At 43.6% G+C, this 20262-nt stretch overlaps 1 protein-coding gene across 1 annotated transcript in view; it reads left to right on the top strand.

The window, feature by feature from the left end:
- The first annotated feature begins 9448 nt into the window (after positions 1–9448).
- The window catches only part of Ccdc175 (coiled-coil domain containing 175), a 64440-nt gene continuing 53626 nt past the window's right edge, over positions 9449–20262 (top strand). The window contains exons 1-4 of the mRNA XM_016008991.3: positions 9449–9682; positions 10279–10364; positions 13198–13309; positions 17871–18006. Coding sequence (XP_015864477.1) covers positions 9523–9682; positions 10279–10364; positions 13198–13309; positions 17871–18006 — 494 coding nt within the window. The 5' untranslated portion in view covers positions 9449–9522. The remainder of the gene's footprint in view (positions 9683–10278; positions 10365–13197; positions 13310–17870; positions 18007–20262) is intronic.

Here is a 20262-nt window from a genome sequence, read left to right as displayed (position 1 = left end):
ACTGGCTTAGTGGGCTGTTTTTGTTTTGTTTTGTTTTGTTTTAAATTGATGGCTATAGTGATATTTTGGAGGCTGGGCTTTACTCTGTAGCCAAAGCTGGCCTCAAATTCACTCTTCCTGCCTCAGCCTCCCAAGTGCTGGGATTACAATTGTGACCCTCACTTTTCCATATTTTCTGTGTGCACAGTTTTATGTCAACTTGACACAAGCTGAAGTCATCTGAGGGCAGGGATGCTCAGTTCGGAAAATGCCTCTACAAGATCCAGCTGTAGGGCATTTTCTCCACTGTAGGTGGTGCCAGTGGTCCTGGGTGTTATTAAGAAAGCAGGCTGAGCAAGCCATGAAGAGTAAGCCAATAGCCAATAAGCAGCACCCCTCCATGGCCTCTGCATCAGCTCCTGCCTCCAGGTTCCTGCCCTGTGTGAGTTCCTATCTGACTTCCTTCAGTGAAGGACTACAATGTGGAAATGTAAGCCAAATAAACCCTTCTCTCCCCAAAATTGGTTTTGGTCATGGAGTTTCACCACAGAAAGAGTAACTATAGTTGGGACATTGGCTTAGACATGATATTAGTGTGGTAGATCATGAGAGATGCCTTTTCTGTGTGTGTTTTCCCCTTTCTAATAATACCTGAATTGTAGATTTTGAACTCTATGCTTTTAAAAATTACACATTAGGAATTTTTCTATCATCTCTTCAACAATATTTTAAGTATTATGATGCCTGCCTTTAACATTAACTTGTCACAAATTAGAACCACCCAAGTAGGAAACCTCCAATGGGGAGCTATTGTGATTGCCTTACATAATTGTGGAAGGCCCACTCCAGATGTGGACAGCACCTTCTGGTTGCAGCCCAAAGAGAAAAGGTCAGGACAGAAGGAAGGTTACACACCCTTTCCTCCTTTAGACTCCCTGTCGCAGCTGATTTAATTTACTACTACTGCTGCTGCTGCTGCTGCTGCTGCTGCTGGCGGCGGCGGCGGCGGCGGCGATCATGGTGATCATGGTGATCATGGTGATCATGGTGATCATGGTGATGTTGGTGATGATGGTGATGTTGGTGATGTTGGTGATGATGGTGATGTTAGTGGTGATGGTGATGTTGGTGGTGATGGTGATGGTGATGTTGGTGATGATGGTGATGATGGCATTGATGGTGATGATTATGCTACTGCTGCTGCTTCCATAGAACCAGCATTTCTGGGCTTCCATCATCAACGGAGGACCAGTGGCTCCCTTGGAAACCTCTGAGTTCTGCACCAGACTGGGACTGTTGGAGGTACCTGACTTCCTAAACTGAGCAACTACGGGTTTCTCAGGCTCTCCGATGTGATTCAGTTGTTGTTACTATTTCCACATAAACCAATTTAATAAATTTTATACACACATGAATGGACATATCCATTTTATTGGTTCTGTCCCTCTAGAGAACCCTGACTACTACAAGCATCCATTACATGAAGTTTGATCCTGAGCACCTGTGTGGAAAAGCCAGACCAGTGGTACACACTTGTAATCCCAGTGCAGAAGAGACAGACAGGAGGTTGGTCCCCTGAGGCTTGCTGGCCGGCCGAGTCTAGCTGAACTGACAAGCTCCAGGTTCAGCGAGAACCCCTGTTTCAAAAATTAAGGACAAAAGCAATTGGGAAGATACCCAATGTTAACCTCTGACTTCCATACCCATGTACACACACACACACACACACACACACACACACACACACACACACACACACAATGAAGATGAAGAGGAGGCAAATTAGGTTCAAGGTGAAGGGACATCCCATAGTCAATATATAGATCACTCTTTTAAAAAATTTCTGTGCTTGTCTACTTTTCATTGCTAGAATGAAATGCCCAAGGCTGGGTATTCATGGCGAAGAAGTCTCACCAATCATTTTGGAGGCCCAGAGTCCACACAGCACAGCATTGGTCCTATTTGAGGGCAGGTGTTCTTGACTGTCACATCACGACACATGTCCCTACCATAGCAGAAGCACAAGAGGGGAACGTCTCATCACCAGGAAGAAGGGAGGGACCTGTCTTGCTACCTTACCAGAGGCCCCACGTGTTAAAAGATTCACCTCTTCATTTCTACCACGCAGAAACCAAACATCTGTTGGCGAATCCCTGAAGGTTAAACCATATCCAAACCACAGCATCTGGTAAGGAAGGGAAGGCAAGGCACAGACTGAAGGACAGCAAGGTAGGTCTGAGGTCAGAGGTCCACACGGGTGGACCAGGAGCTGACTGAGGAGGGCTCCCGAGGGGTCAGAGGTTCACACGGGTGGACCAGGAGCTGACTGAGGAGGGCTCCCGAGGGGTCAGAGGTTCACACGGGTGGACCAGGAGCTGACTGAGGAGGGCTCCTGAGGGGCTGGGGAGATGTGAACCAGAGCTGCAACAGCTCGTCTGTGTTTCCACTCTCCTCCGAGGGGAGCTGCAGAGACAGTCAACTGCATCCACACGTGGTGCTCCTCCCGTGTTTCCTGGCATTCCGTAAATTTTAAAAAAAGAGAGAGACATTCAAAGTCAAGTGGGAAGTTTACTTTATAACTTTACTGGGTCACCTTCGCATGAGAAATCCAGTCTGGTACACATTTTAAGAATAAGAATTCAGAGAAAATACAAAATAAAGGAAACTAAGAAATATAAAATATAAAGGAATACTTAGAGTCTGAGCGTTGGAATCGTTGGTGAGACTGGGAAGGAAGTGTTTAAAATACCGTTACTCACCTTTCTCAACGAGGATGCCGCCTGATTCACGAGCCGCTTCAGCAGCTAGAAGACGAGGAATTGGTGCTCGCTGCAACACTGGCTGTTTCTGGCCCAGCTTAATTGCTGATTACTTGGCAAGTATACTTGACAGAGGTCCTAATCCCTGTAGAGGACACTATCCTACCATGAAAATGTCATCTCTGCCAGAAACAAGCAGCTGCCGGCAGGGGGCAGCTTCTACCACCACGGCTCTGTCTGCAGCAGAAAACCCACCCTCTTGGTTTGAAATCAAGGAAGGCTCTTCCCAGTGAGTGTACAGTGAACCTCGCACAGCTCTGGCTTCCCTTCTCATTAGCCCCATGTTAAATTTAATGTAATTTTCTTTTCAAGAAATCACTGTATCAAGTACCCCACAGAGCTGAGCTGGGGCCATGGAAGTTGCTGTTGTGTGAGAATGTGACGCGCTCTGCAGGCACATGCAGTAGGTATGGCTCGGCCCTGCTTGCACGGAAAGACAGTGGGTTGAAAGGAGTGCGCCTTCCCCCACCTCAAGGCCATTTTCTCAAGAACAGGAACCAAATCCACCCATGTGTTTACTTAAAAGGCTAGTTAGAATATTTCGTGTATGGTAAAACCCAACATATTGTGACTGAATGTGTCCCAACTGAACTTGTAGAGAAAGCCAGATTGCTCAGTTCTCAGTCGCTGGACATGGGAAGGCTCTAGAGAAGAGAGACCCCAGGGACAGACAGTTGACATCTCCAGGTGCCCACCTTTTCTTTCTCCTCTTTCTCATGTTTTTCCTCTTCCTGACCCCTCTAGGGTTCGGTCTGACCTCCTTCAAGGTCCCATCCCTGGTATCACTGATCAGTCTTTTTTGAAACATAAATGCTCTGTGCTGGACATAATACCCAGCCTTGCAGGCACACAGGGAGGGTCTGAACCAGTGAGTCTGGTGCCGGTTCGGGTGTGGCCATGCCTGTGTCTGATAGCAGAGATGCCTATTGTCTTTCTGTGCTGAGATTCACCTTGCAGGCAGTGACCACCACCCGGGAGAAATGCCATGGACAAAAAACCAACTTCCCGTTTGTGTTACTGCAGCGTTGGCTGACAAAATTGTCCCTGAGGTTTGGATAACAAATCAAGACATGGCGGAAAGTGCAGTAGCATTTGCATCTCAGAAAAACTCTTATTTTCCATTAAGAGAAGGCAAAGATGGGAAATGCGTAAGGTGGGAAATCCTTGGCAAGTGTTCTGTGGTCAGGACGTCTTTCATTCTGCTTCGTGTTCACAATCCCAAGATACAAATTTCCACTTTACTCATGAAGAATGAATGCAAAGAGGCAAATTACCTAAAACCATTAACAATGATGTGGCCCATAGTTGTTCCAAATCCGTTGGGTCACTGAAAACAAATATTCGTGAGAGAAAATTGAAGCGAGTCTCCTAGATGAGTGTTATGAATGTCGGCATAGCCTGTCTTTCCTTAGAGGTACCTCGATTTCCTCCTTGGCACAATTCTGTCAGGGTGCTCCTGTTTGCTTCACTGTTAGCCATCTGGTACCACCTAGGGCACATGTTTCCTCTGCCATTTTGCCACAAATAACCACATGCTAGAGTCACTGTAATGGAGAACTGAAGATAGGCACCTTTTTCATGAACTTGTTTTAATTGACAAATTAGAGGATTTCGTTATAACGTCTTCATACATATGTGTCGCTACACTCTGGTCTAATTTGTGTCAGCCCCCATGCCTCCTGCCCCAACTCTTGCTGACCTCCTTCCTCCCCCAAATAGGTCTTCCTTTTGATTTCATGTCAAATCAATCAAAACATTTCGGATGCTACCAGAAATCCCAGGAGCAAGGATATTCAAATATATAAACATCGTGCAGAGACCTGCCAGGCGTGAAGCCAACTGGAAGGCTTAAATTTGGGAGATACACTAGACACAAACTCCCTTTCTACTCAGCCTGAGAAACTTCATTGATTCCTTCTCAGTTCCGAGGGAGCCGTGAAGTCACAGCTAGCTTGGAGTTGACCTTGAGGTTAAATGTGAACTTGGTTGACTCCTGTAGAGATCCCCCAGCTCCCAGTTTGCCTCATGCCTCTTGATTCCTGTCACATCCACAGAGATGACAGTGGGAACTCATTGTTCTAACTCCCCCCCCCCCCCGGGTGGCCTTGTGATTCCATTCTGGACACCGAGACAAGGAAGCATGTGAGATTCTGGGCATATGTCCTTCCCCTGAAGAAAGGAACGTGGGACTTTCACCGCTGAGAATTTTCTATTTCCCTGCATTGTACAAGTGCAGAGCATTGTACCAGGGCTGCAGCAACCATCGATGGTCATGAAGGGAATAGACCGAAAGATGAGATAACATGCAGATAGATAGATAGATAGATAGATAGATAGATAGATAGATAGATAGATAGATAGATAGATAGACAGATAGATAGACAGATAGATAGATGATAGATAGACAGACAGACAGATAGATGATAGAACAGAAAGATAAAAACACTGGGCACAAGCTGATGTGCTAGACTTGCAGGGCTTGAAGTGGGGATGGCAGAGACTTAGTTTGCTACAGTTCTTACTTCCCATGAAGACCTTGAACATGTGCATGTTGTGTGTGTGTGTGTGTGTGTGTGTGTGTGTGTGTGTGTGTGTGTGTGCACACCAAAGGACAACCTTGGGTATCACTCCCCATGAGCCATCTACCTTGTTTTGGGGACCTGAGGGACACTGGTTAGGCTAGGCTAGCTGGCCAGCAAGCCCCAGGGATCTGCCTTTCTCTGCTACACCACCATGACAGGCTTTATACCTAGGTTCTAGAAATTGAACTCAGGTCCTTACACTTTTGCACCAAGTACTTTGCTACCTGAGTTATGTCCCCAGACCCTTGTGTAGTGCTCTTTTAATTTAAGGTTCTAACTTTAATTTAACAAACATTTATTGTGTGGTTATAGAAAGAGCCTTGATTTTTTTTTTTGCTAAATCATCTCTTAAATTGTTCAGAAGTATCAATTCATTATATTACATAAAGATCAATAATTAAGGATACACTTGAGTTGGTTTGAGCATATTGACAGAAAATGAGCTAAACAAGGAATTTTTATGAAAAAAAAACCCAAGTTTTTCTTTGCTTTACAAATTCAGAAATATCAAGCTTGTCTATAGCTCCATGCATCTTGCTCACTGAATTCTAGCTTATGAGGGGACAGATGTTGCGGCACCACAACCTGGATCTGAAATGTCACATGTTTTGAAATCTTAGTCCTCAGCCTGTGATGCTACTAGGATGTGGTGGAACCCATAACAGGTGGCACTCAGCAAAAGGAAGTTAGGTCACTAGGGCATGCTCTTGAAAGGGATACTGGGACTAACCTCTCACTCTCCATGTCCCCCTGTCTTACTACAGACCAAGTGACAACAGAACCAATCAACCACGGGCCCAAAGCTATGAGTGAAATCAATCCTTTCAAATTCCTTTCAAATCGATTGTCCAGTGCATCTTATCACAGCAGCAGATAGAAGGCATGTCGGGCTTTCAGAAATGCTTTATAAGATTGTGCTGAGACAGGCACAGAGTACTATCAAGAAATACTCACATAGAGAGTTTAGAGTTTTATTCAGGATAATTGAAGCACAATAAACTATAATGAACCAAAGCTCCAGTGTGGTCGATTCTGCCATATAAACACCGATAGGATGACCATTCCAATGAAAATAGTGAACATGCCCACCTCACTCAAATGTTCCCTTAGATATGTGCATGCAAATGTAAGAAAGAATAGCCATTCTTTCTAATAGTTACAGTATTAGTTTAGTATAAGACTTTGGTATTTCATATGTGTTAGTATTAGTTCAGATAGTCTCTCCAACAACGCTGTGAATTAAGAGCTATTATTACTTCCACTCTTTTAGAGCTATGAGTGGCGTTAGTAGAAGCCGCTAGTCTTAGGAAACACTCCATGCTGTAAATGGTAGAGCTCATTTAAATCCACCAGGAGCCATGTTCTAAACCACATAATGGCTTGCTTCCTAGGTTGTCCCACAACATGGATTACCCCAAGGTTACTTAAAAGCAATGTCTCAATGCACATCATTTTGGACTATATGTAATTTTTATTGTTTAAAATAGAGCTTTACATCTGTATCATCATACATGCATAATGACACGTGTGTGCAAAAATGTCACATTTTTGTATGCTAACTAAAATTTTTAAATAAAGTAAAGCGACAACAAGTTCACGGTACATCCTTGGGCACAGTTGTGGTTGGTTCCTTTAAGAACCATTCTTTGGGCTGAAGATATGGCTCAGTCAATATAGTGCTTGCCACACAAGCATGAAGTTCCGAGTTTATATTCCCAGTGCTCACATAAAAGCTTGGCATAGCAGTGTGTCCCTGGAACCCCAGAACTGGGGAGGCAGAGACACAAGAGGTTCCCTGTGGCTTACTGGCCAGCCAGTTTTAGTCAAATGGGTAAGTTCCAGTTTTAGTGAGAGACTCTGCCTCAAAACATAAAGTGGAGAGCTACTGAGGAAAAATCCCCAACTTTGACCTTTGGTGTCCACAGGAAAACTATACACATGCTTGTGAACTTGCATGTACACATGCACACACATAGAACCATTCTTGATGTGTTCTTTATTATAGGCTGACTCCTCACACAATGATCCAAGTTGCTCTTCAGATAGGGCATAGAAATTCACATTCTCAGTACCAACACTTTATTATTTTTTTGAACCTCAATTATACATTGTAAAAATGAGTGCACTGTTTTTATTTGAATGCTAATGCAGGTAAAAAAAATTTGGATGTGCTTCTGGGACAGTTTTATCTTTTCTGAAGTGTTTCTTCATGTTGTTTGACCAGATTTCTAGTTCAAAATTTAAAATAGTTCCTTTGAAAAGGGTGGTGTTAAATTCATAAAAAAAAAAGACCCATGAGCTAAGGAAGACGTACGTTGGACATGTCTCATGGAGCATGTTCAGAGAGAATAAAATATTACAGATAAAAAGAGAAATAAAAGGTTAAAAAAAAAAGCCGAAAATATCTCCAATAGGTGGAGAGGATGCTGATAGTCCCTTAGAGATCAGCCTGCATTTGTAGACAGTGAAGAGCAGTGAAATAAATGGAGTGATGAGAAGGAAGAATATAAAAGTTGGATCAGAATGATCCAGTGTGCCCATGTCCAGAGGGAGCTGTTAAAGGAAATGTGCCACAAGGATAATATAGACCAAGGGGAAAACATCAGAAAACCACCACAGCCTATATGGCTTTCACACGTCCACCACCATGACCCTGGATGGTATTCACATGCCCACCACCATGACCCTGGATGGTACCCACCACCATGAACTTGGATGGTACTCACATGCCTACCACCATGAACCTGGATGGTACTCACATGTCCACCACTATGAACCTGGATGGTACTCACATGCCCACCATGACCCTGGATGGTACTCACATGCCCACCATGACCCTGGATGGTATTCACATGCCCACCACCATGACCCTGGATGGTACTCACATGCCCACCACCATGACCCTGGATGGTATCCACATGCCCATATTTTCTGCTGAGCTACTGGAAACTGCTAGAATTCTGGAACCATCTCTTGCAAGCTCTCAGGTTCCAAACCTGAGAACCCTGAGGTCCATTGCTGCTGGAAATGACTCCACCTCTAAACAGAAAGAGTGGCTTCCCCACCTTCTAATCTCTTCCTAGTGTCTCCTATTGGTTGAACTTACACAGAAATGCAAGATCACAAGAGAATTTGGGAAACAGGTCTCCCAGGCTTCTTGTATCCATCAAAGAGGAGATGGCAGAGGTGCAAGAACAGAGCTGAATATAATTAGAATAACTCCAGCAAAAAGAGAGGACCCAAGACAGTACCCACAGCCAGGATAAGGCTCTCCTGGATGGAGAAAGTCTAGATTCTGGAGCTGGTTCAGCTGTTGTTGATATGCTGAGGCCTCCACCAGACACTGTAGCATGGTGGCAGATGGCAGGCTCAGGGCCCTCCCCTGGAAAGTGGGCCCAGACACCCACTGGGTTACAGTGGTTATGTGGGTCACTGGAGGGAAAGTATTCACAACAGGGTCTGAAACATAGTAAGCACCACATAGTTGACAGCTAATGATATTACAGTCAGTAAGACATCAGTTTCAACACCTGCAAAGAAATCTTAGGAATGGAACTTAAATCGCTTTGCTTGTTTCTAGCCAGGCAGAAATGATGGTTACATTCAACACTGAGCCTGATCAGTCATGTGTCCCTGTCATCAAATAGCTCACGTAAGGATAAAAGAGCTACGGTTCGAGGCAAAATGTATTCAGAAACAGTCCTGGGAGGATTAAAAACCAAGTATAACGATTCAGTGGACTCCTCTTTAGATCCAGAGTTGTCTTCCTATGGCCTCGGAAATTCACTTTTTCGCCCATGCCTCAGTTTCTGCCTCGGGATAAAATGGATATAATAAGTCTGCCACATGAAGTCACCGTGTAGGTTAAGAGAGCTACTATATGGAGAGGCCTAAGGCGTTCCAACGTGGTCCTGTGGTTCCCCAAAGCCTTGTGTAGGAAAGATAGTGGAGACAGAACACAAAGGAGTAGCTGAAGAATCATCTAACCAGGACCTCTAATGAGGGGTTTGGTGGTAAAGAGAACCGGAGAAGTCTCCCACTACAGGTGGGGGCCACAAGGGGGCGCCTGGAGATGTTAGCGTCATCGTTGCCCCTGGCAACCGTGGTCCTCCGTCTTCGCCAGCGCTGGCCCCAGCAGCAAGATGGCTTTGCGCTCCTGGACCCCGGATAAGGGGTTTATCAGCGAGAAGATGGTGCGGCCAGCCTCGGTCTCCACCAGCCTCTCCCTGGAGCTGTGCACCTTCCCCGCCACCCTGGGCTCCTCCGTAGCGACCGCCGCGTTAGAGCAGCTTGTAGTTGTGGGTGAGAAGTTCTACAGAAGTCACATCCTACTTGGAGATGGTGGTCTGCTCCACTCTTGGCAGGAGCCTGGGCAGGCATTCATCTCCTGAAACTACAGCATCCCTGGCCGGGGGTCTAGCCTTCTGTTCCTCGTTGGTTGGGGAGATGGGAGACAGGGAGGGGCTAAGGGTTCAGAGCACTTGCCCAAGTGCATTTAGGGCAAACTAAAGTGATTTGGTGTGTGTTTCTGGCACACATCACTTTATATGCAGTGTGTGTGTGTGTGTGTGTACACATATGGAGCCTTTTAAACCCACATTACAGACATCTCAGCTTTTTCTCATTTGTAAATGCTTATTGCTATTTCATCTATTTGAAATCTCTTCTTCCTGTCATAAGATGACTTTAGTGAGAGATTTTCTTTAGGGATAATAAAACATATATCTAAGTTAGGATACTATACAATAGGAAACATATTCAAAGGAAATTCATAACATTCACTAGACATTCAAAATAGTGTAAAGTTCAGCGTTTGAACCAGATCATAAAGGCTGAACCAAGCAGGATTGGAGCAAATCCGTTAAGAGATCTTAATATTCTAATCTTTTCTTTTCCAGAAAAATCTCTGCAAGGCGACTATTTCACTTGCAATGAAGAAATTAAAACCTTCCTCAAGGACATTGTTGTTGCTGTTAAAAAACTGGTACTGTATTATCTTTAAGATCTTTTTCAGACTTTCCCTTACACCTGCATTAACCCTTAACTGAAGAGTGACTCTGCTCAAGTTGCCTAAATATGTGAACAGAGAAAATATTTACCCTGAGTTAAAAATATTTTCCTTCAATTTGCCAACCAGTATCAGTATAGACTGCTTCTCAATGTTTTATGCAGAAAACTGAGTTATGAGGCCTGTGTCAGAGATGAGGACAAGCCCAATTAGGAAAAGGCACATGAGTGCCGAGAGAGTTCAATTAATAGGTGATCCATGTGGGCAAAAGCTTGGACATTATATGTAAGCAAGGTTACAACCAACCAACCAAAAATATCAATCAGCCTAACAACCTACTACCAACAACCACCGCCACTAGGCAGGGGTGAGGGGTGGGGGGATGGAGGGGTGGGGAATCACTTGTATAGTAACCACCATCACTAGGCAGGGGGTCACTTGTATGTTAACCACCATAACTAAGCAGGGTGGGGTGGGGATCATATGTATGGTTACCACCATCACTAGGCAGGGTGGTGGGAATCAGCTACGTGTAGCAATTCCCTTCACAACTGGCAAATGATTTCCTAACATCTGCTTCACTGAAGCAGACAACTGTGTCATGAAAATGTCAGGAATTCTATCTCTATATAGACCTGCCCCTAGCGAAGCCAGATAAAGAAATGTTCTAAAATTTCCTTCCGAAGTATCACAGACACATCTATTCATCATCTTTAGATGATGTTTAAAATACTGTCTCGGCTGAAATAGTAGAGTCTTTATTTGATTTTAAAAGTATTGAATACAGGCTGGGTGGTGGTGGTGTACTCCTTTAATCCCAGCACTCGGGAGGCAGAGGCAGGCAGATCTATGTGAGTTCGAGGCCAGCCTGGTCTACAGAGCGAGATCCAGGAAAGGCGCCTGTCTTTACCAAAAAAAAGTAGTGAATACAAATGAATTATTTCACAAATGTCTAAGAAGGTAAAAAGGATGTGAAGTAAGTGACCTCAAGTCCACAGATGGGCCGCTTATTATCATAAAAAATTTATATTTTATATAGTTATAAACATGTAATCACAACACAGAACCACACTTCATTATCCCTCAAGTGGATCCATAAGAGCTTTGCTGCCCAGCATCACTGACAACCCTCCTGGTTGCTTCTTCCTTTCAGTTACATTTTTCTTAGTATATTTAGAAGTCAAGATTTTCATTGTGGCTAATTGTAGAATCTAGTCTCCATCCACTCAATACCTGAGCCATGAAATCTCTCAAGTCGCAGACATAAATCCCTCCACTTAAAAAATTGATCAATACTTATTATAAAAGGAATACACGTTTACCCTAGGCATTTTACAAAATAAATAAATAAGCTAAATTTAAAAAATAAAAACCACCATCAGTTTTACTACCTTCAAATATTCACAATTAACACTTTTACTTTCAGAGTACAGGTGATACATGCATTGAATTTTATTTTTTGCAGAAAATGTCCTGCAGCTTGATCTCATGGAGGCATTTTCTCAACTGAGATTCCCTCCTTTCAGATAACTCTAGTTTGTGTCTAGTTGACATAAAACTAGTCAACATACCACCACCACCATACCCCTCTCCTGCACAGTTGACATGAGGTTGAGCTTTGGCAGTGAAGGATACTAGGAAGTATGGTAGAGAAGGAAGATTCTTTTTAGGTCCCAGTGTTCAGCTTGGCAGCCCCTCTACTATGCATGATAGTGTATACAATTATGCAATCTGATTTTCAGTTGGTAAAATGCAATAGAAGTTTCTCTGGTTCCAAATTAGCTATATCTTTATTTACTTAAAAGATGGTTTCTGAATACCTTTCTTCCTTTAAATGCATTTATACCTAAAAACAAATGAATCGTCACTCACAATACTGTTTAGATTCATAGATACAAGAAAAGATGTGGCCAGGCAGTGGTGGCACACGCCTTTAGTCCCAACACTTGGGAGGCAGAGGCAGGCGGATCTTTGTGAGTTCGAGGCCAGCCTGGTCTCCAAAGTGAGTTCCAGGAAAGGTGCAAGGCTACACAGAGAAACCTTGTCGAAGAAGAAGAAGAAGAAGAAGAAGAAGAAGAAGGAGGAGGAGGAGGAGGAGGAGGAGGAGGAGGAGGAGGAGGAGGAGGAGGAGGAGGAGAAGAAGAAGAAGAAGAAGAAGAAGAAGAAGAAGAAGAAGAAGAAGAAGAAGAAAAGATGTGTTGTTGGTTGTTTTCTTTACTCTTTTTTTGGGGCCCGCCATCCAGCTCCTAAATAAATCACTCAAAGAGGCTTATTCTTTATTATAAATTGTCTGGCCTCAATTTGGCTCATTTCTAGCCACCTTTTCTTAATTTAACTTATCCTGTCTACCTTTTGCCTCTGGGCTTTTCCCATTCTCTTACTTCTATAAATCTCATGCTTACTCCATGGCTTGTTGTGTAGCTGGAAGGCTGGTCACTGGAGTCTTCCTCCTTCTCCTGCTACTTCTCTCATTTCTTCTTCCCAGATTTCTCCTCCTCTGCCTGCCAGCCCTGCCTATCCTTTCTTTTGCTTTGCTATTGGCCATTCAGTTCTTTATTAGATCATCAGGTGTTTTAGACAGGCACAATAACACAACTTCACAGAATTAAACAAATGCAACATAAACAAAAGTAACACACCTTAAAATAATATTCTACAACAGAGATGGTTCAGCAGTTAAGATCACAGCAGGTGATGTCTGGTAGAAATGACCTTTCAAACCCCCAAAACAGAGAGACCCTTTCTTAGGAAAGAAGCATTGTTTTGATGCATTACCCATTTAACAATGTAATTTAATATTTTTTTCCAGGTGGAAATGAGAAAGAAGACAATCGAGCTTCTGGAAATTGAAAGCATGGAGCTGAGCAGACTCTACTTTCTGCTGGAGACTGTGCCCGACAGCATCAACAGAGAGCTGGAAGGTACTTCTGAGGTCACGAGCTGCGCGCGGGGCTTCAGGGTCTCCCACGGGCAAAGAGAGCCAAGTGCTTTTGAAACAAGGATTTAATAGCTGTGCTAATATAAGCATCAATAGAGAGATTCCCTGACGTGAACATTGTGACCCGTAGCAACTCCCCCATTTTATTTTAAGTGGAATAATATACTCTATAGAAATTTAATTTGCATAATTTTGCTGCTAAATTGACTAAGAGATGGATCAACCCATTTCTGATGAATAGCAACACCCATAAGTTAGGTACCATGGATATCCTCACCCACATTCTATTTTTTGTTTACATGACGTTGGCAACTCTAGGTTCTTCATATAAGCAGTCTTGTTATGATTGGCTTATTTCACTTAATGAATGTCTTCAAGACTTATTCATATGGAGTCTGTGTTGGTTTTTTGAGGTTGAATAACATTTCATGGTATATATACCCACCACACTTTGCTTATGTTTTCTGCGCTTCTTCTGACTTTTGGCTGCTGTGAGTAATGACAGTTATGAACCATGTCCAAATGCACAGATGAACTCCACTTTTAATCCTTTTGGCTCTATATCAAGAAATGGAATCGCTGGATTGCATGATAACTCTACATGCAGCTATGACAAGCCGGTCATCACGTGCAGCCACCAACAATACACAAGGCTTCATTTCCTCCACATCCCTGCCCACACTTGTTATTTTATGCTTTTGTTTGTTTTAATGAGACCTATTCTATCAGCATTAATTAGAATCTCACTGTGGTTTTAATTTGAACTTTTCCAGTGATTGATGTCTTTGAGTGCCTTTTCCTGCCTTTGTTGGTTACCACTGTACTTTCTGGAGAGGACTGTCTACCCAGGCCCTTTGTCTTTATAGTAATTAATTGTCGTTGTTGTCATTGTTGGGCTGTGGAGTTTTTATTTCACTCACAGTGTTCACCTCTTACTAGATATGTCACTTGCAAATACCTACTCCAGAGCTCGCCTTGACCCTCTGTGGATGGCGACCTTTGATGTAAACTTTTAGTTTGATGGTCTAACTTATCTACTTTTTTCTATGGCTATGCTTTGGGTGTTGTGTCAAAGAAATCATTCCCAAATCCAATGACATAAAGATTTTAACTGAGCCTGGAGAGATGGCTCAGTAGTTAAGATCACTTGCTGCTCTTGCAAAGGACATGGGTTCAGATCCTAGTTCCTACATGGCAGCTCACAACCATCCACAACTTCAGTTCCAGGGGATCCAATGCCCTGTTCTGGCCTCCATGGGCACCAGGCACTCACAAGGTTCACATAAACTCCTAGAACACAAGGTTCACATAAACACAAGGCTCTCACATATACACATAAATGAAAAGAAATACATGAATTAAAAAAAATGACCGTACCCCATCCTTTCCTCTGAGAGTAGCTCTTAAATGTTTGATTTGAACTTTATGGTACTGGAGATCAAACCCATTCCCCCCACACACACACATACACAAGAGGAGCATCCTGTTGCCAAGCCGCACTTCCAGCCCCTGAGAAATTTAAACCTTTAGCTCCTACATTCAGCTCTTGGAATCATTTTCAGTTAAATGTTTGGTGTCAGGCCAGGATCCAACTTTATTTTTTCCAGCTGCAAGAAGTGTCAGCCAAGTCTCGTGACTGAGTTCCTCTCTAATAATCACCTTGAGCAGGGAGAGCAGGCCCCGCCACGTGACAGGCCCTCCCTGGGTCAGAGATTGTCCAGTGATCAGCCAGTATGGCCCTCTTCTCTCACACAGTTTGACTTCCCCTCCGCAGTCTCTCCACCTCCAGCCCACCAGAGATACTCCTGAAAGCATTACACATCTACACACAAACCTTAGAATCTGTTTCCCAAGGAGCCACCTTGGAAGAACAATTCAAATAAGAAATTAATGTTTTGTTTGCGTGTATTTTATCTTTTAGGTTTGGTTGCATTTGTTAGTTTTAAGTCAGGGTTCCATGAACCCCAGGCTGGCTGTTCTGCTTCCCCAGTGCTGGGGTTATAGGCAAGTGGCATCTCCCCGGGCATAAAACATCTATTTTAAAGACAGATGTACCAATTATCCACTTACTGACGCTCAGTTCTAAATCTGCATTTTGATGTCTGCTTGACAATAAGGGAGCTGAACCTTATAGATCTCTTATCATGAAAAGCAGTGGGGACAGGAACTCAAGCCGGGCAGGAACCTGGAGGCAGGAGCGGATGCAGAGACCATGGAGGGGTGCTGCTTATTGGCTTGCTCATCATGGCTTGCTCAGCCTGCTTTCTTATAGACCCCAGGACCACCAGCCCAGGGATTTCACCACCCACAATGGGTTGGGCCCTTCCCAATCCTAGTAAGAAAACACCCTACATTTGGATTTTAGGAAGGCATTTTCTCAATTGAGTTTACCTTCTTTCAGATAACTCTAGCTTACACCAAGTTGACATAAAACTAGCCAACATCCCCCCACCCCTTGCTAAGTGACTGATGTTCAGCTTTGGCAGTAGAGGACACTGGGAAGTATGATAGAGAACGAAGAGAGATTTTGTTTAGGTTCCAGTGTTCTGCTTGGCAGATTCCCTCCACTGCACACGATATTGGCAAGCCTCAATCCTACAAGGAGCCACTGCTTTCAATGCCCAACACATCCCCATTACCAGAACCCTTTGGACGGCTTCACGGCAGTGCCTGAGAGAGACAAAGCCCTGTGGAGAGCTTTCCTTGAGCAATTACACCCCATTTGTGTGGACAAATCCTCTAGCACTCTAGAGAGATTTCCAGAAAATTCCAGCAGCCCAGCATTTCCTGCATCTCTTTGCCATTCCACAGAGCACAGCTCTCTAATGAGGGCTGTCTCATCCGGCTAGATTACCACCTCTTTGTTACATTAATCTTTGGCTGTCCTTAGCAGAACTTTTAAAGAAACTTTTGTTGCTGAATTTTCTTTGAGAGTTTGGTCCTCCAAATGTATCCTAACTGGTACTGTGGGTTATATAATACAGCAATATACTTAGTGTTACATTAGTTGAGAAGGAAAAGACAGTAATACATGTGCACAGAGAAAAAAGACTTATCAGAATCTGTATCAAAGAGAGAGCTAGAAAAATGTTCCTGGTTTACTTTCTTTAGTTGTCTTTCTTTATTTTCTAGATTGGGTTACATTTACATAAGCAGAAAAAAATACGTTCGTAGGAAAAATACACATCACATTAGCTTGTAAGGTCCTTGCTGCAGGCTATCTGTGTAACAAAGAAAGTTTAACTGGCTTTATATCAGCATCAGAAGCAGCAAGGGAAGATTTGATAGAAAACTCAGAATCTCCAGGCATCCTCCAGACCCATGGCTCTGCAGCAGAGCCTGCTCTTGAATAGGATTCCTTGGCCATAACGATGTATATTTGAGACACAAAGTTTGAGACATTTTGTTACCACAAACAATTTAACTAGTGACCTAGAGAAAGAGATACACTGAGGGTGGGGGTACTAGCCTGAATCTCTAAGGGGAGCTATCAACGAGTTGCTGGGGAAGTTGTTATGTAAGTGTGTTGACCCTTGGTCAACATGTGGAATAACCCTCTAAAGCAGTGGTTTTCAACCTTCCTAATGCTGTGACCCTTAAATACAGTCCCTCATGTTGTGGTGACCCCCAACCATAAAATTATTTTCATTGCTGACTTATAGCTGTAATTTTACTACTGTTATGAATTGTAATGTAACTATCCGATCTGCCACCCCTGTAGGGGTCATGACCCACAAGGTGAGAACCACTACTCTAAAGGCTCCCATGCTTACACTGATTTGATGTTTATTTATGGATATTTAGTCATGTATTGTATTGGATTCTCCAGAAAGGAGAGTCTTGAGGTAATGGCTTTTGTATCATTATAGTTTTGGGGTGTGTAATCCAAAGAGGAGGGTGGAATAAAGAACCAAGACAGCAAAGAACAGAAAGCCAACACGGAGCACATTAATTACAATGTTGCCTGCAGCTAGCCACCCTTAGTGATGAGAACATGCTCCAATAAAGTTACTTCTCAATAGCATCCACTGCTGAGGAGAAAGAAATAAGCGCTCACACCCTACTTCCTTTTACAAGTGTTCCAACGTCTGTCCCTCCTCCTGAACTTCTGTCCACACATGCATGGGTGTGGTACCTAGAACAATCCTGTCTAAGGGACAGCGGGAAGTCCTGGGCAGGAGATAACAGTGTGGGGCCGGTGGGAGTCAGTTGCTGCCAGACTGCCCTGGGAAGCTTTTCAGAGCACCGAAGCTGGTTACATCCTAATAGCAGATGTCAGTAAGATTGAGATGATCTGGGGTTGGGAATTTAGCTCAGTGGTAGAGTGCTTCCCTAGCAAGCACAAGACCCTAGGTTCAGTCCTCAGCTTGGGGTGGGGAGGGGAGAGACTGAGATGGTCCAAATGGCTGAGTACTGAGTGACTGGTAAAGAAATATAACCAAGAGAGTATTTCAATGAAAGGCAGTTCTCTTCGGGATAGGGTGAACATCTACTTACTGTTCCTCTTCCTCAAATGACAGCCATGTGTTCCACTTGCTTTTAAGAATGTGTCCGAGACGCTCGCAAACTCAATATTTTGGAAGTGAATCAAATGAGAACCAAGGTGGAAAGAATGGACAATGAAGTTGAGTTTCTAAAGAAGAGAATAAGCGATCTGAAGGAGGTGAATGAAGCTCTGGGGTAGGTCGCTCTTAATTCAGTCTTTGAGAGATTGGGAATGTTCATTGACAAACTATACAGTTACTTCCAAGGCACCTCCCAAGGCTGAAGCTGACGTTGTTTTTAGTTTCTGCTTCTATAGAATTAAGAGGGCTGAAGAGATGGCTCAGAGGTTAAGAGCACTGATTGCTCTTCCAGAGGTCCAGAGTTCAATTCCCAGCAACCACATGGTGGCTCACAACCATCTATAATGAGATCTGGTGCCCTCTTCTGGCCTGCAGTCATACATGCTGTATACATAACAAATAAATAAATAAATCTTTAAAAAAAAAAAAAAGAATTAGCTTTAAAAAAAAGAACTAAGAATGTAACCCTACCCTGCTCCAAGGCAAGCCCTCTTGTTGGAATTATAAGCACATATCAATCCAGTTCTGTTCTATCTAGTTCATTTCCTTAAAGGTCTTGCCTATAATCTACCAGAAGTTAGTTCTAGGGTTTATGGAGTTAATGGAGACCGTGTGTATAACTCCCTATAGTCTGAGATCTCCCAGCACCCTTTCTTTATTCCCCAGCTGTTGCCTTGAACCAATACTTCATCCCATAGGCCTCATTTGCTCTATCTGTAAAACAGGATTCAGAACTCCTGACCTAACCTATCCCAGAAGAGGAAGATTTATTCTAGAAGGAGAAAACAATAAAAGGTTTGCAAAATAACTCATCACTGAGCAAATTTGCAAGGCTAATTCATAAATATCAGCCTGCTGGTATTCCATGTTGAGAAATTTTTAAAGAACCCCTCACAGCATGGAAGTTGGGTTACAGGGACTGGTAAGATCTCAACGTCCACAGGTTTGCTTCCCAAATTAGGGCCTCAGAGCACTTGCCCTGGTAGGTATGTTATGAATGAGGCTCATAATTATATGATTGGGGAATACTGAATATTGACTATTCTTACTCCTCCTAAGGATTCACAATGCATTTTATGCATGGACTGTACTAGCCACCATTTCCAGAGATAGCTATAAACTAGACTATTTCTAAACCAACAACCAGAAATAAAAGATGCAGCCGGATACACCTGCTCCAGTAATTTTGGGGCTTGAGTGAGCATCAGGATCCTGAGAAGGCTTGTTAGAACACAGACCTCTGGGATTTGGTAGGTCTGGCTGGTAGTAGGGTTGGGATAAAGATCAACATTTCTAACAGATTCCAGGTGCTGCTCATCCTGCAATTCCACCATGATAGGGGAATCTCTGCTATAGATAAATCTTCAGGGAGAGAAGAGTGCAAGCAGAGGGTGGTGGATTGATGAGACAAGACTATAAATCTATAATCACCACCAGTTCTTCTACTTTTCAAAGGAAGAGCCATTATCCAGGTCCTCACAGACTCTGGTGAGCGATGGTGAGACCCTGCTGGCTCCTGCTCACTGCTGGGAAACTATAGACTATGGAGGCCTTTGGGTGTGTTTTCCCTGGGCCTGCATCCTGTCTGTGAGTGCCCACTTCTCAAATCGCCACCACCACCACCTCCTCCACCATCACCACCACCACCACCTCCACCACCACCACCACCTCTATTATCACGACAAGTAGGCTTTTAGGTTGACTTGGTTTCTTCCCTAAAGAGCTGCAATCCTTGGACTGATTCTCTTTCTGGATTTCATCTGCTCTAACTACAAAACACCCAGATTCACTCCCCCACCAAGCCTCCCACTCAGACTGCATTTTATTTATCTCTCCTGTGATGTTTGGCCTCTCCCAAATAAATCTGCAAATAGCCCACGTCTATTTTCCTGAGGCTTCAAGTACCTTTCCCCCCACCCTAATTCTCTAACCTGGACACTAAACAGTAGGAAAGGGCTGTATGTTACAAGTGCTTTTAAATAATGAAACAGAAATGGCATTGATCATTCCTTCTTCCAACCTCTTCATTATCTCTGTGCTAAATGTTTCTCCCAGAATTCAGGTCTCCCTCAGGGAGACGCAGCCTACAGTGCATGTGTAAGACACATGACACATTTTGTTCTCAGGTCTGGGCAACAAGATGAGAATCAGGTCTCAAACACCATCTGAGCAATAGAGTTGGTGGCAGCCTCATCTTTCCCTGGGTTCTGCCTAGAGGAAGGCTAGATTTCTTTTGGGCCTACCCCATCGGGCTATGGTAGCAGGGGGAATAGAGACAGGATGGAATGATTGTCTTTCTTTGATTCAATGACCTGCCTCAAAACACTCATCTGGCCAGATTCCATTCACTCATTCAAAATGACTTTTGAAT

Source organism: Peromyscus maniculatus, chromosome 14 (assembly GCF_049852395.1).
Source record: "Peromyscus maniculatus bairdii isolate BWxNUB_F1_BW_parent chromosome 14, HU_Pman_BW_mat_3.1, whole genome shotgun sequence".
Taxonomy (NCBI): domain Eukaryota; kingdom Metazoa; phylum Chordata; class Mammalia; order Rodentia; family Cricetidae; genus Peromyscus; species Peromyscus maniculatus.
This window is presented reverse-complemented; position numbering and strand designations above follow the sequence as displayed.